Source organism: Pithys albifrons, chromosome 4, assembly GCF_047495875.1.
Source record: "Pithys albifrons albifrons isolate INPA30051 chromosome 4, PitAlb_v1, whole genome shotgun sequence".
Classification (NCBI taxonomy): Eukaryota; Metazoa; Chordata; class Aves; order Passeriformes; family Thamnophilidae; genus Pithys; species Pithys albifrons.
In genome coordinates this window covers 64,278,123-64,294,854 of record NC_092461.1, presented here as the reverse complement: position 1 = coordinate 64,294,854, position 16,732 = coordinate 64,278,123, and the positions used below count along the sequence as shown (strand labels likewise).

The 16,732-nt window shown below is 39.3% G+C and overlaps 1 protein-coding gene across 4 annotated transcripts in view; it reads right to left on the bottom strand.

Moving 5' to 3' along the window:
• The window catches only part of PDE7A (phosphodiesterase 7A), a 78,415-nt gene that overhangs the window by 30,740 nt on the left and 30,943 nt on the right, over nucleotides 1-16,732 (bottom strand). For 3 of the 4 annotated variants that reach the window (XM_071554436.1, XM_071554438.1, XM_071554439.1), the window contains exon 2: nucleotides 6,339-6,399. In XM_071554436.1, coding sequence (XP_071410537.1) covers nucleotides 6,339-6,399 — 61 coding nt within the window. Of the gene's footprint in view, nucleotides 1-6,338; nucleotides 6,400-13,079; nucleotides 13,153-16,732 lie in introns of those variants that run through there. The other variant, XM_071554437.1, reaches the window with a different exon arrangement.

Genomic DNA, 16,732 nt, shown 5'->3' with positions numbered 1-16,732 from the left:
GTAATATGCGTTTAATGCTTACCAGGTATCTTTGTAGAGATACATATCTATAAACACTGACACACTTGACATGAATATTACCTTGTGAACCATGCTGGAACGACCACAAAAAGGGAAGCAAGTCCAGGGCTCCCCAAACACCGTGTTTAAAGTTTACAGATCAACAAAAACATATTAAATATGTGTGCCTTTCACTAACCAGTCCCTTTTATTTTTTGAAACTGAAAACTTTAACTGAGCTGTAAGTGAAAGTAACCCAGTCACTAACTGTAAATACGGTTCAGATCACTGACAATATATCACTTATAAAGGCTTGAAGGATTCATTTGAGCAGATGCAAGAGACTCGTCTCCTTCCAGGCAATACAGAGGCAGCAAATTGTAGAACTCTTCTGGTTAGGCAAAAGCAACTGGTGAATTTTATTTACAAAATAAATTAATAAAAAAGAAAAAGAGAGGAAACTTTGGAGGAGAGGAGGCAAACATGTTAGTAGCTTTCTATGAAAATATGAGTTTACACAGAGGCAAATTCTCAACTTTCATTACCTTTCACTCATATTTATCTGGGTAATCAGGCATAGCTACAGCTGTGTGAATGAGTTCACCAGCTGAATTAAAAGAAAATAAAAAAGGATTTTTTAGTTGAACTAATTTTTTACAGAAAAGGTGATACAGCTTTTGTGAATTATATTCAGTATTCAAGGCAGTTCTTTACTTTCAAAATTTACAAACCACAATATAAATCAGCAAATAGTTTCAGTCAATGTATAACTAAGTTTTGGCAAACAATTTACTTGTTCTAAGTATCAAGAAAAAGTTCACAGAAAAATACCTGAAGACCAACATGGAATTCTGCAAATAAAAATACAAGCATGTTCATCTGACAAATGATGTGCAGAATATTTCTCTCTGCTTTGTTCTTTTTTATTTAATGTATGTATGTATGGCCAGACTTCGTGAACGAAGATTTGGGAAGGGCTCTCCCCACGTGGGTGTGCCCTCCCAGCCTGTGCAGTGGATATTTTAGGTGAGGCACAGCGTGTGCAGAACTGGCCTCACAGTTTAAGTCCTGAGGTCCATCTGCCACGGCCAAGTGAGCTTGGACAGTGACAGTCAAGTACTCGGGACTGTCACAGCACCCCGGTACTAACTGGGGCTGACCCTGCTGAGCATCTGAGATGTGATGGGATGGGATGGCAGGGAGGCATTGAACTGCCAGGGGACGGTCTCACTGAGACTGGAACTCAGGACCTTGGGATTCAGAGTCCAGAGTGCTCTCCTTTACACCACAGGACCGCCCTTTATTTACTAGTAGCTTTCCTAACAGCATGGACAGAATAAGAGTATTCCTGTTACCCTTAAAATGCCTGCGATGTTGTGGATTTTCAGTAAGAAAACGAAAAATTGTCTTCAAGTGAAATGCAGAAATACAACTACCTGTATTGCTTTAACCACGTATTAGAACATCCATTTACAGAAATATTTAGCTAGAAGAAGAAATTATATACTAAAATGCACATGGCAAACTAACAAAAAGGCAACTCTAATAAGGTAAAGCCAAAATGAGTGTATTTGCATGCATATATATGAAATGAGAAATTCACAGCAAGGAAAGCAAAATATTTTCATTAAACAGTTGTCAAACGAAATTCTCTCCCCTTAATCATGGCAGAAAAGGGTATTTTTTAAAAAATAAGGATGTCAACAATGGATGATTTTTTTTAGAATACAATTGCATTCATTCTGAAAAAATATATCCCTTCTACAGGACTGGAACGTATCACAGCAAACAAAGAAAATTCTCTTGCACCCAAAGAAAGGCAGAAAAGCAGTCTCCATTACCATTGTACTGCTACATTTTTTAACATTCCAGACAACAAATGTGCTTGAAAAATACTGGTAAAAGTGGAGTTTGATGATACCATTTTTTCATCTGGAGTTTCTAAGGATACAGAAGGAGAAAAAACAACAGCATCTAACTGGCAGCACATTAGGAAATTACATGCCATTAGCACAGTGAAACTGATCTCTACTGCATAGGTGTGGTTAGTCCCAAAACATCCAGAAACACTGGACCGCAGTTATGCGTTCACTGTTTGGTCAATGTAACCTGCGACGATCAGTAGAACCCAAACTCTCCCACTTCCTTGTGCTCTCACACAATATTCACACGGATTCGCATGGATTTGTTAGGAAATCCTGCGCAAGTGTTTTGCAACCCCGTCATTCAAATTATGCAGAATTTAATTTTGAGCAAGGAGGTATGTTTATCTTCACAGGTAACTTTAAAAAGAGGCACAAGACCTCTCAAATTTAAGATCACTTTGATCAGACAAAAAGGACACTGTTACATAATTCCTACAAACAGCAACAGAATTCCAGCTTCAGAGCCAAGCATTATTATGGTAGCAGGAGGACAACTAAAATTCAACACCTAAACCAAAAGAACTTAGGTAGTTTTCATTTATTTAGACCTTTGCAAATAATTGAAATGGTTCCAAAATATTTTTAGACCATCAGATCACAGTCTGCTTGCAGGTGAATTTCCCGGGGGGAGCACAGAAGTGGTAGCAGCTGACACCTTTTATCTCAAGTGTCTCCTCTTTGGCCGCTTTTAGCCACTCTGGAAAGACTCCTCCATTACCTTAAGGGAAGACATTCAAGTCCAGCATCTTAACAACAGTGGACTTCCAGGTATAATTCTTTCCTTCTTTAAGGGTTTCTGTGATTCCAAAGAATCAGAGGAAGTTTTAAAAATGTGAAGCCTTCCTTTCCAAACCCGATTTCATGCAGAAAAATAACAAAATAACTGATGACCAAATAGCTACATTTTTTTCCCAGAATAGTTCCACATGATCAGGATTGCTTGCGTTTTTAAGACAAAGGTCATAGAGGCAGAAACTCAACTGACAACTAAATAAATCATGGAAGAAGGAATGCAAGAGGGAGGTTTGCAGCTACAACTTAAAACTGAAAAAGGAATCAGGGCCGTAACAAAACTTACCTTGAAAGAGACCGTTTAGTTCCTGCCCCTCTCTCAGATTCCTGCTCACAGGGCAAGGGCAGCTCTGATACTTACGAGGCAGCTGAAATGCCACAGCTGACAGACATCCCTGCGCGTTAGGGTTACACAGCACATGCTACCCCAACGCTCCAGCGGGGCACAGCAACAACACCACAGCTGCTGGGGGAGCTGAGCCTTCTGGAGCAGGGGCAGAAACCTCAGAGATCACGGAGGACAGCTGGGAGCAGAAATTAGGACAGCCACCTCAAGGCAAAGCACTCAAGTCAAAGCCATGAAGTTGTGAAGAGCAGGATTTCCAGAAAGAATTACTAGCTTCACAGAGTAAAGTTCCTATTAAATTTGTTGGAGAAACAGATGACAGGTCAGCTGAATATGCCAGAATTAAAGCAAACATAACTGCTCCTGGAGAAGAGCATTTATCTGCATCACAGAGCAGCTTTCCTCCAACGTCTCCTGCCTGAAGTGATCCAGAACCCTCACAGAGGGTAAAATGCTCCTGTTTTAGTTGAGAGGTGCACACTCACCCATAGAAGCAGTCAGTGCTCCACACTTTCTACCCCATGCACAGTAGCAAAACTTTCAGGCAATAGAAAACAAGAAAAAGAAACCAGAAAAGCAAATAAAAGAAAAAAAATCGAGAAAGTAACAGGATTACACAGAAGCACTTACAAGAAATTTTGAGAATTCCTGAGTTGCTGAGAAAAGCAGCTGAGGTGATGCAGATGTATTAGCCCTTCCAAGGTCTTAAATGAAAAATTCTACAATGCTGCATCTGTATCTATATTTTAAAATAGTAAATAAGCCATTTGGGAGTGGCTTAGTGTATATTTTGGGAATGGCCTATGACAGATGAGTCATTACAGTCAATGCTGTTTGTTTATATTGACACACTGACAAAGACAGTTAAGAGTTAGTTGTTTATTTTGTGTAGCTCTAAAATTTGATCTTTTAAATAGAGCCTGGCAACACTGCTATACCACAGGAATTCCTGCTTACTTGGGTGTAAATGAATTTCCACTGCATTCCCTGTCTAACAGCTTAAAAACATTAAGTGAAGCAACTCTACAGCCAGCACAGCTAAACGAGGCAAAGGGAGGTATCCCAGAAACCCTTCGCTTTATATTTTTGGTCTGCTAAAACAAACACCTTATCAAGGTACATTTTATTAGCAGATATAGTCCGTATGGAATAATAACCAATGAAGTAAAAGGCAGAAACTCTCATTCCTGTGCCTAACTTCCCATCAAGTTGCAGCTGAGGATTCCTTACAGCTTACTCTCCTAAGTGTACTAAGAGAAATAAAACAAAAACAAAACCCTCACAATACTGTAGGAAATGCAGTGCTTCACATTTCTTGCAAAAAATGCCAACAGAGTGTATTAACTCTTGAATCTACTCTGGTATGAATGTTTCTACATACTGATGTGTCCAACTGTTCAGCTTTCAGGCTGGTTTTTTTACAGTCCATTTACAAGTACAGAAGTAATAAACATGTATATAGCTGATAATTTGTGCAGTGTACATAACATTTGGGAAAACCAAGTGATCTCTTATACGTGAGAAAATATTACATATTTATGATATTTATAGAAACATCCAGAGAGAAATTTTTTGTTTGCTTGTTGGTACCCCACTGAACTCAGCACTGCACTATGCAAGCAAGAGTTTTGCTATTCAGAATAAGCACAAATCACACAGTGTAATAATTAATTACAACAAGAGAAGAAAATTTAATTTAACTTCATATCCTAATATTTTCCAGTTTTGCCTATGAGTATAGTGAAAGATTTTCAAGACAAATGAGATTTCTCCCTCAGTTCAGGTGTATATACCAAAAACTACAGAAGTCATCCTTTACTTCCCTCTAGAATGACTTGAGCATGATCACAAATTCTTCTGTGGAAAGGATGGGCCTAACTACTTCATTTTAAGTTTTGAAGGCAAAATAAAACTACTTTCAACAAGAACAAAAAACCCCCAGTAGCTTTTTCAGTAAACATTTAAAACCCAGCATCTTCTGTCCTCCTCTTGACAAATCTCCAAAGTAATTAAATCCTCCAATCAAAAATCCTTCAGTAGACAGTCAGTGCTGTAGTATAAACAACTTCACAAATGTAAAAATCAAAATAATTGAAATAACAAAAATGTGAAGATGTGAAGTCAAGATTGGATTTATATGTAAACACGCAGGCATATGCCCATCTATGCAGGTTAGAACTATAAATTCAAACACACACATGTGTACACGTGCTTACAACTCTAAATATATAGCTTACAACCCTAAATTCACAGACAACGCAGTTATGAATTTCTGGGGACTTGCACATGTACAATATACAAATACACTGAAGACTCAGGGCATAAAAAGACATGTTGTGGCTGATTGAGTTGGAGACGGTGAAGAATTTGTAATCACTATCTGTTGTTCATTGAGCTGTGTGAGACATCCTGCAAGCATTCACAGTCCATTTCAACACAAACTCGTAGCTCAAGATGGCTTAAATTAAGTGGCATCATTTTGCAGTGAAACAGACTCAGAGCACACACACAGTCCCCGTGCCATCTGCACCACCAGCAGCCTCCAGAGAGGTGCGGAACTACCGGATCCGGCAGCCAAATCTGTGAGAGCTTTGCATCTTTCTCCTCTCAACAAGTGACTATCACAGAGGGTGGGGCTGCTCTGAGTGCCTTCCCCTCCCAATACTGTGCTTTCTTTTGAATTTGGCTTCACCCTTTGTCTTGTTGCTACTCTGGAAACACTAAGGTTGACTGAACTACTGGCTGTGTCGTGTGTCCTTTCACTTTCCAAGTCACCTCCTAAGATGAATGAGAAAAATATTGCTTATAATCCTATTATAGTTTCAGGAACACCTTTAGCGTTTTGTAACCTCCATATTGAAGTTTTTAAGAGTGTGAGGTCACTCTTACACAAATGTTCCCTGAGCTACAGCTTTAACCAGAAGGATGCCATGCAGAGGTGGTAAATTCCATCACAGAAATAAAGATCAATCATAAGTCATTTAGGAAACTTAACTTCTACCAAGCACATCAGGGTAATTATGAGAACCTCTCTTCTTTTTTTAATATAGCAATAAAATATTCAACACAACAGTTAACTTAGTAAAAAATAAAACAAAAAACCAACAACCCTAGTCAACACAAAAGGACCCAAACTCTTCTAAAGAATCTACCCAAACTGCTATCCAGGAGAAAGAGAATGATAAGTTTATGAATTCAACACAAATAATAAAAAGTTCTTATTTAAATCAATCACAAACGTTAGAACTTTGCAATATAGAAACTGGTGTGCTTACCTAGCATACGAATGTACAACGCAGTCTGATCAGAGCTGTCATAGGAAATTGCTCCACGTCTCTGCAAAAAGAAAAAGGGTGTTTATGTAAGTTAGAAGTAAACAATTTTTAAATTGAAATGAAATTAAAGTATTAATTGACCATTTTCAACTTAGCTCTCAAAATTAATTTTAGAAATCTTGCATCTTTCATGCAAAATGCACCTTTCAAATACATTATCTACTGATTTTGATTTAAGTAGGGACAAAGGAAGAACAGGAATTGGTAGTGAAGAGATTATGAAAAGCAGGAGAGTGTGGAAAAAAACCAACCCATGGATTTCTTTGCAGATGTTCCTCAATCATTCCTCATAATAAAAAAGATGCACAACAAGATTACACAGACACAAAAAAGTGCTTCTCACTGGCTTCTAGAATGACATACTTGAAACAAACACTTGCAGTTCCTAGTGTATGTATTTACTTTTACCTATGGGGTATTTCCATCTTTCAAAGATAAAAGTAATTTTAAAAGAAGCAAAAGAATTCCAATGACAGCATTTCTGCAGCCCTAGGCTGCCACAGGCTACTTTCATTCGACCCAGTACTTTCTGTAGGCAAATCGAGGTACCACTGAAGCAAGAATACATAGAGATGTTTTAGAGAAAACAAGCAAGTAGTATTTAATATTTGATGAAAGAAGTCTAAAAGACTCATCAAGTTATCCATGCACAACACTGAGATACTCCCGTATAAACTGTATTCTTACCTACACAAGACATGTATGTTTCATACCTATTCAGCTATTGGGATGGTTATAACTCAGGAAGTCTCCCACACGGTGGTGAACCAATCCTCTAACAGCTACAAACAGGAGGGATGTTCTCATTGCTACACAACACAGGCCCCACACAGTCTTCAAAGCTTGGCTTGGCCCAGCACCCAGTCTCAGATCTTGCCTTTACTGTGATGTGACCACCTTCTCAGACCCAGGGCCTTCATTACTGTAACCCTGGGATTAGAGGATCACTGTCACAATTAGACCTCCATCCATTCTGACAGTTCAGTGTCAGGGCGGGCAGTCTGCACATGAGACACTCCTATGACTTCTCCCTGTCCACCACACTTTTCTTACGCCGAGGACAGTGAAGTTTTCAGTGCCACGAAGAGTCATCAGATCCCCTTGAGAACTTCAGATAAAAGACAACCTGGTGGTGAACACAACCACTCATTTTATCTCTGTGCAGCAGGAACAACACTATTATCAGGGACACACAACGGCCTGAAAATGTGCAAGTTCAAAAGATGAGAAATCAAACCACGTTAGGAGAGAAAGAAACAGATGCTAGTTATTGAAAATAATTCTTAAAGAAAGAAAATTAAATAAAGAAAAGTTTCTTGAAAGGTGAAAAAGACAGAATTGCTTATATGTGTTTATCAATAGAACAAACAGAATGTACATGAAGAAACACAGAGATGAAAAGCCTCTATCATGGCGATTTGTACAAGTGATGTTAAGGCTCCAAACTTGTAAGTTACACAATGTTTTTATTATTTTTATGCTAAAACAAAAAAGAAAACCTTACACTTGAAGTCAGAGAAGCTTTACCAAAAAAGTAAGCTTAATATTTAATTCCAGGAATGACCAAAGACCTAGATCCAAGGCAGGGCAAGGAACAGCCCTCTACAGAGCACTTCTGTCTTGTCTTAGCTTTTGTTCTGCATTTCCTTGGAAGATCATAAACCATGCAAATAACTTCTCAAAATATGTACATCATTTCTCACAGCAGTGTGCCTGCCCTTATAGGAAAGGCAGAAATGGAACTCATCAGTCAGAAATTAGGCCAATTTCCCACTAACATTTTCAAATTTCTTCACATAACACACCTTCAAGTTTTAGCAAATCTCAGCTGAATATATTTTCAGTAGCCTGGAACATTTCATATCACTGACTAGGCACAATCAGGGATGTAATTTACTGCTAACTTGCAATTTGCACCTGTCTATCACAGATTTCTGGACATGTCCAGCACAGTTCTGTAACCTAATACAGGAGAAAGCTAAGCACACATGCAGCTACAAGACCCAGGCCCAACTGGAGCCAGAGTCTCCAAGAAGGAAAACAATATGCAAAAATTTACTGAAAAATCAATCCTTTTCATATGTTGGTTCTAAAATATTGCTTGCTCTCTAAAATCTAAAGTATTATTCGCTAGATAAAGCGAATCTATGTATGATATCAAACACAAAGTACATTTTTAGGAACATAAACTAGTTGCTAATACAAACAAGGGATTTTGTTCTGCAAGGACTCTGAAAGATCTCATAGGAATCTTAGAACAATCAAATATTTTAAAAATATCTTTCAAAGTTTGGTTTCCCAAGGAAAAAGAGAGACAATTTACTGTGCAAACTTCACTAGTAATACTTCACAAACAGTAGGACAATTTCAGCTAATTTTGCTAGAAGTGTAGAGGTTCTTAAGATACATCTTTCATTGAAATTTGTTGAACAAAATAGGTAAGAGGAAAACACTTATTAGCAGGTTCCATCAACAGATAAAAGGTGGGTGGTGAATGGTCAGGCCAGGCAGATAAGGGAGACACAAATAGTTAGAAGCACTGTGGTGAGCAGTCAGAGACAAATGATGGAATTCATAGTACAGAGGTCTTTCAGCTACTTGCAATAGGTAAGCAAATTAAATCATGCTGTGCCCATCCAGGCACGGATTGCTCTGCGCCAGCTGACTCTGCAAACAGGTAACACACGACGTGCCGCAAGGTGAGGTGTATCACCTGTTCTCCCACTTCAACCTAAACCAACAGTGTATTTGTTAAACTACCCCCTACACTACTCTAGAAAAATACAAGGAAAAAGGACTCAAAAGAGAGAACCTGTGTGTCATTCCTTAGGATACACTGCCCGTATTCCACTATTTAAATCTAGCAAAGACCACATTTAAAGCATCAGCTCCTACTGAGATATGAACTGACACAGGCAGCAAATTCATAAGCAGGAAGGTAAATGGGTCTTGAAAAACTGAAGTTACTGTAGAGCACTCAATTGTTCAAACAGTTTAATCATCGAGCTTTTACCCTTGTTGATGACTAAAAATGCCATGTTCCTCATGGCTAATCACAGGCCCACTCTCTGTACCCTACACACAGACCATATGTAACCTTAAACTTACATCAAGACTATACTTAAAATAACAATCTACCTTATTGACACAGTTGAGATGACCAACAGCCCATGCCTGTATCATCCTACAGAAACCTCCACTAAAATCTTCATGGACTGACTTCTGGCACTTCAAAATATCATGTTATTGCTGATACTTTAAACTCGTTTAGCATAAAATTTTACTTCTAAATCTCTGCCATCTCTTTGGTGTACCTGAAGCTTTGTACATGTTAATAACAATGTTGACCCTCTGTACAAATATCAAACAAATAAGCATCATTCCAACAGGTAGACAGAATTAGTAGTGTTCAAAGTTAAGACAATCCTAATCTGTTTAAGCAGGTTCCCTTTTCAAGCACAAGGACAACTTGGTCAGTGGGAAGGTCTGCTGGACTCCAAATGTTTCAACAAATTCCTCAAATGATTAGGTGAGGTTCTCAGCTACTCTGCTCCTTTCCAGACACGAGCACAGCCATCTGCACTGGGTGGGCAGTTTTGCTTTAGCAGTGAAGACGGATGCCAAAAAATGATGGGGAAAAGTTGTTTACACTGGACTTCCACTTTGAAAAACCTCACCTAAACTTCAGTTTCATATTATTTCTCAGTCTTACAAAGGGCAATACAATAAAAAGCATCCATTTCTCCTCTCTTTTGTGACATATTTGTGGAAAGTGAATGAAAGGATTTCAAAGTACAGTGGAAGTTCCATTAATCCTTAAGAATAACAATGATACAAGGACTCTGCAAAAACATGCAAAGGAGTATCTGCCAGAAGTTAGATTTAAGTCTGATCTTTCTGAACATCTTTTCATAGAGTACAGGAAGTTATTAAAGGCCATGCAATAGGAACTACTTGCCAAAATAGCACACAGATACATCTTCAAAGGAAAACCGCTTCAGTGATGCTGGGAGTGCAGCACATGCATGTACCGCCTGGAAACGGAGCACCTGCTGCTGTTTGTGTCAAACAGAAACGTTTCCACTGATGTATCAGTTTTATCACACGGACTCCCCAATCCTGTTCAAAGCAGAGCACCAGCATTACTGTCAGGCACTTCATTTTGGCAAGTGCCAGCTAGTCAGCTCTTGGACTGTCAAGCGAAACAACTGCTGGTCTCATCCTGTAACAAAACCTGGTAAAGCTGTTGGCCTCCAAAATTCAGTACTGCCCATCAGAAAGACCCATCCGAGCTTTTTGATGGTGTACACAACTCTCACTTGGCAACTCAGTTGTTTATTCAGAAGCTGGGAAAGAAAAGACAGAGGACAGCTACTTGACTTTTCTGTCCAAGTTCTTTGCCCAGTATCAGCAGATTGTTCTCAACTGCTCTATCTGAAAACAAGTTTGGAGAACTTGTTGCATCGTGGCAACTGCAAATTACTTGTGATGCTGCCTCAAACACACACACGTAGAAATTATTCAAGATCCTAAGACAGTTTATCAACTAGAAGTTCCTAGAATGACTAACTGGATGTTATTTCTCCAACTATTATTGGATTTTAAAAGCAAGACTGTCATGTATCATAATTCTTAGAATTATTTCAAGTAATTGAAAGTTACATGCTAACACGAAATCCAGAGTTTTCCACGAGTTGTCCACCACCACATTTTTACTCACTAAAGCACTGGAAAATGTTCAATTAAAGCACTTAACCTGCCACTGGAATCAGGTAAGTCACTGCAAAATGGTCCTACTACTATTATTTAAATACACCACTGGAGTTCAAAGCAGTAGTTTTAAAGTTTATCAAACCACCAATAAGATAATGTGGTTGAATTTCAGGAAGGTAATATTAATCAGCAATAAGAAACACAAACTGCCTTCAAATATCTGAATGTGATAATTTTAATATTTCTTCCATGTACAGCTATTTCACGTGATCACCTCCCAAGACAAGCATTTTTAGACTTAGCTATTGCTTGAATGACAGAGTTAGTGATACATAGATCTAACAAGCACCTGTAAGCCATTCTCTCTTATATAACTTAGATGTATATTATGCAGCATCCTAAGATTCACATGAAGATTTATCAACATAAAAATTCAAGTTTTAACAAAAATACACAAAGCAAAAGCTTGACAATTGATCAGAAAGTATAGCCAAAAAAAGGGTAAGTGCTTGACTTAGGTGAGGACAGAAACAGGCAGGGGTATTGCATTTAGAAACTAAATCAGAATAGCAAGAATGCAAAAAGGCAAGAGCAAAATATGGTAATTGGATGAATAAAAAAAATAATAATTCTTTAAAAGAAACAACCATTAGCACATGTGAAAACACAACCATAAGTAAAAGAGGTTTTTATACCTAACTGTATTGTGACAGCTATCTGGAATTCCTGTATTTCCCACCTTAAAATAATCTTTTGCCAAACTGGATTCGACATAACCCTGGAGCAGGCTTTTATATCAAGTTCCAAAAGTAGAGCAGTTTGACAATACATCAGTAACATGTGGATGATGTACAAGGCTAGCACACGGGCTGTAAAACTGGCAGCATTTGGAATCTGCCGTCAGTCATAAGTGAACATCATTTGGGTATCCTGATTTTTTTCTTGCTATGACAAGAGTTGCCAGAAGTGCTACCAACAAAGCCTGACCATTTTTGCCTTTAGTAAACTTAGAAATGTGTTATTGGCAGTGACCAACGAGCACAGGTATGGATGCCTGGCAAAGCCTGTTTTCAGAAATTCAAATTCACGCTTGTTCAGATTTTCCTGTTAACTGTACAAAAGATTTTAGGAGTGGGTATCAATTAAAAAAAAATCTGTCTATATATGAATGCATGAGCTCTGATTTTGTTTGAGTTTTTTTCAGTTTCTAATATTCTCTCTAATGATTTTGGCTCTTCTTCACAATCCTAAACTTAAATTTATTCCCGCTTTGGAATTGATTTCAGATTAGGCAGTGAGCTATGCCAAGATGAACCTGGTCTCACCTCCAGGTACCAATCTCACCTGTATTTACTAGGACAACAGGCATTATGGGGAGACTTACGTTCTTTAGAGCAAGAGTAGGAACCCCTAATCCGGTCTAACATTAGCATGCATTTCAAAACATGGGGATCTCAAATGGAAAGGCTACAAAGTAAGCAAAGTAGTCCATATTTCATGTGAGCAAACAAAACTGGTATTTCTACTCCCAGAACTCTGAAATCAACAATACAAAAAGGATATCCTGTCCAGGAAGCCAAATACTTTAATTTGTATTATTCTCACTATGTTTAAAATTGTTTTTCCTTATTTTCACAAAGCCTTTAAAGGACTACAAAATTGAAGCTCTGTTCGTATTAGAGGCGAGCAAACCCCTGCCATTCAGAAGCCATTTCAGATCCTCCTTTCCCGTCTCCCACCTGGCACTGCCACAAACACACTCTTCCCACCTCAAGGCAGAGAAAAGTCAAAAGCTACAAAATCATGTATGAACACTTAGGAAACACAATTTTTAATGACGAATGATGTGTTTCCAAAACAGATTAGATTGAAAAACGAAAAATAAGCACTAGAAGTTCCTAATGACTTGTTTTCTCTCAGGCTACTTACAAACCCAGTCAGTCAAAACAGAGCAATAAAACAGCCTACCTTAGAAGTAATGCATTTGATAAGGATCAGCGCTAAGCACCAGATCAGTGCAATTCCCATTGGATCCCCCGGACGGCTGGAGCATGCTCTCCCCGGCGGCGGGCAGGGCTGCACTCCGAGCGGCGGGACGGGACGGGACGTGGCCGCGTCACTGACAGCGCGGCGATGAATGGCCCGGCCCGGCCCGCCCGGGGCTGCCCCGTCCGCTCCCTCCGCCCCGCCCGCCGCCAGCGCCGCGCTCCCCACCGGGAACACGGCAAGGGATAACACCTGATACACCCCAGTGAAATGACCACGGTTACATCCTTCCATCACATTTTAATACAGCAAAGTGTGCCAGACAGCAGGATCAAACTCCAGCAGTGAAAACTGGCCAGGAAAGATACTGAGGTGCTGGAGCGAGTCCAGAGAAGAGCAACAGGGCTGGTGAAGGGACCGGAGCACAAGCCCTATGGGGAGAGGCTGAGGGAGCTGGGGTTGTTTAGCCTGGAGAAGAGGAGGCTCAGAGGTGACCTCAGCACTGTCTGGAACTACCTGAAGGGAAGTTCCAGCCAGGTGGGGGCTGGTCTCTTCTCCCAGGCACTCAGCAATAGGACAAGGGGGCACGGGCTCAAGCTCTGCCAGGGGAAATTTAAGTTGGAGATCAGAAAAAAATTCTTTCCAGAGAGAGTAATCAGGCATTGGTATGGGCTGCCCAGAGAGGTGGCGGATTCACCATCCCTGGAGGTTTTTAAACTGAGATTGGACGTGGCACTGAATGCCATGATCTGGTAAATGGACTGGAGTTGGACCAAGGGTTGGACTTGATGATCTCAGAGGTCTTTTCCAACCCAATTGATTCTGTGATTCTATGAAAACACCTCAGGTAATTTAGGGTACTGCCTTGCCTTCAAATGCTATAAAGAGCCTGTTTCCAGCAGATTCCACCACAGTTAATATTCACAAGTTCACAGAGACTTTCACAGAATCACAGACTATTCTGAGTTGGAAGGGACCCAGAAGGATCATCGAGTCCAACTCAAGTCAATGGCCCACACAGGGGATTGAACCCATGACCTTGGCATTATTACAACCAAGTTTTAACCAACTGAGCTACCTGGAGAACTGTTATGAACTGCACTTCAAAACATATTTCCAAATTGTTTTTAGAGCAACGTACTACAAATAATGTCAATGAAAGAAAGTTAATGCACTGAATATGTGCAATCATTGAAACCAATCATCGTTCTCTAATCTCTTCTTTTGTCCAATAAATACCAGGCCATCCCTCACACTGTTTCTTGGCACTCACACTCGTGCCTGGACTGGCACGTGGCTTTGGTTCATTGCTCCAAGGGTTGAACTTGGTTTCAGACTTCCTCGCATTTCCCAGGGCTGGAAAGCAGACTAACCTTCCTCCAAGAGCACTGACTGGGCAGCCAAGTGGTCCTACGTGCTTGGTGCAGCTTTGAGATTCATTGTCATTATTGTGATTTTAAGCTGACAAAAATGTTTCATTTCAGAAATACAAAGAAATCTTAAGTAGTTTTTTTGGGAAAAAAAGGAGCTATAGAGGGAGAGAAAAAAGAATAGTGTGGGATATTGAGGAGTGTAAAAGGATGAAGTTGAATAACTGAAAAGATTCTGCTCTTCATATAACTTTTTATTTCACAAAGATCAACTCCAAATTCCAATATTCACACAAAACACAAAAGTTAGCACAGATCACTAAGTTTAGCACTGAGAAATTAATTTCCTCCCATCCACAGGAAAAGGGGACAGATGTTTACTGAACGAAGAAGATTCGGTACTGGGATAGGACTCGTTATTTTACATTACCATTCCCAGTATTTATGCTGACGGCCCCAGTTGCCAATTCCTACAGTTCCATTACATTCCAAACATGTATCTTTTGGTGCCCCCACCTCATTCCCCTGAAAACTGTTCAGATCAAGACCACAGGCAAGAACACTCTGAATGGATCTTCTGGTACCTCACTTAATGAATGCAGTACTCACCTAAAGGTCTGTCAAGTTCCACCCAAAGCACAAACTGTCACAGAGAGATTTAAAAACAACATTACCACCTCCAAACAGTTGACAAAGTTAAAACACCCTGACAATTAGTCTTAGTCACCACCACCAGTCAGATGTTACTTTAAAAAAACAAACCCACAACAAATGGCATTAGGCTATATTTGCATTAACAATTAGGCACAACCAAAGCAGATCAAAACACAGTTGCTGCCGAGATCATTACACCTCTACTATTAGAAGTCCAGGACTTCCAATTTTTTTTTTTTTGCAAGGCCATATTTACCCAAACTTTCTTAAACAGACTCTACCACAGGAGGTTCAAAGCTGCCAAAAATGACTCAATAAATGACCAAACCTGTACAACCCTAGTAAGGATTAGAGCATGACTGATGCACACAATGAGTGGAATGATTTTGTTTCTTTTGGAAGAAACCTAGTTAGCACATTCCAAAATCTCTCTGAAAAACAAAACAAATGGGCACAATAAACAGTAACAATGAGGTTATTTGCTTCAAGACTGAACTCTCCTCCAAATAAAGCTCTAACCTAAATAGCCTTACACACTGAAAGGTCAAGCATTTCTCTCTGTCACCACTATTTTCAATCCCTGACAAGTCTTCTGTTTTCCTGTCTCAAAACACAGGATGGTGTTCTTGGAGTGTGGATGGTCTTATCCAAAGTGCATGGAGGAGCAAGACTCTTCCACCAGTTTTACAAACACATTACCTTAGAAACCACAGCTATACAGAGTAATCATCCTGTCCTCTTTTGTCTTCCACCATTATACGGTTTAATTAAGAAGCCTCGTCTTACTGCAACTTTTCTTAAAGCTACTTCTCTTACATAAGTTTAATACCAGAACACTGAAATGAAAACATTTGCCCATCTTTTAGGCACCACTACAGCACTATTTGTTTTAATTATGGCTTGCAAATGGAAAGACTTTTGGAAATACGATTCTGAATTTGAAGACAGAGTAAGATCAGAAAGTGCACTGGTTTGCTCAAGAAGTATAAGAAATCAACACAGAAGCTAAAGTGCTTCTTTTGGGGAAAGTACTGCTTTGAATAATCCATTAACAATTCCAAGGTGAAAGAAATGACATTTTACAAATATGAGCAAGAATATAACAAGTACAGTAAACCCTCAGGTAGAGGACAACATAAAAATAAGGCAGTACTAAATTCCTTCTGTGTAATACTACCTCAGTTCTGCGAGTGCAATCAGTGACATCACCATCAGTCTCAGCTTCATCTTCAAACTAAGACACACACCAGAAACAACAGCTATCATACACTGCATTGCATTTTTAAAAATTAAGGAAGTTCCTCAGGCTGTTGTGTTTTCTTTTCTTTTTCTTCCCTGCTTTTTGGCAAATTCCTTTTCAGTTTTTCTAAAATCCATTTTCTCAATGCCTGCAGAGGGATCATGTTTCAAGGCAAAATTTACAGTATTTAACACTCAACTATAGAATACAAGTCTAGTTCCTCTGTCCTTACCGTCACCTTAAATGGACAAGTGCAATTGCTGTCTCTTACCATTTCCAAACAAAGATAGATAAATATCCCAATGACTTTAATGTAACCTTGATGATATGCAGCACTGTAGATACATCTAAACAGCCAAAGGCAAGTTTCA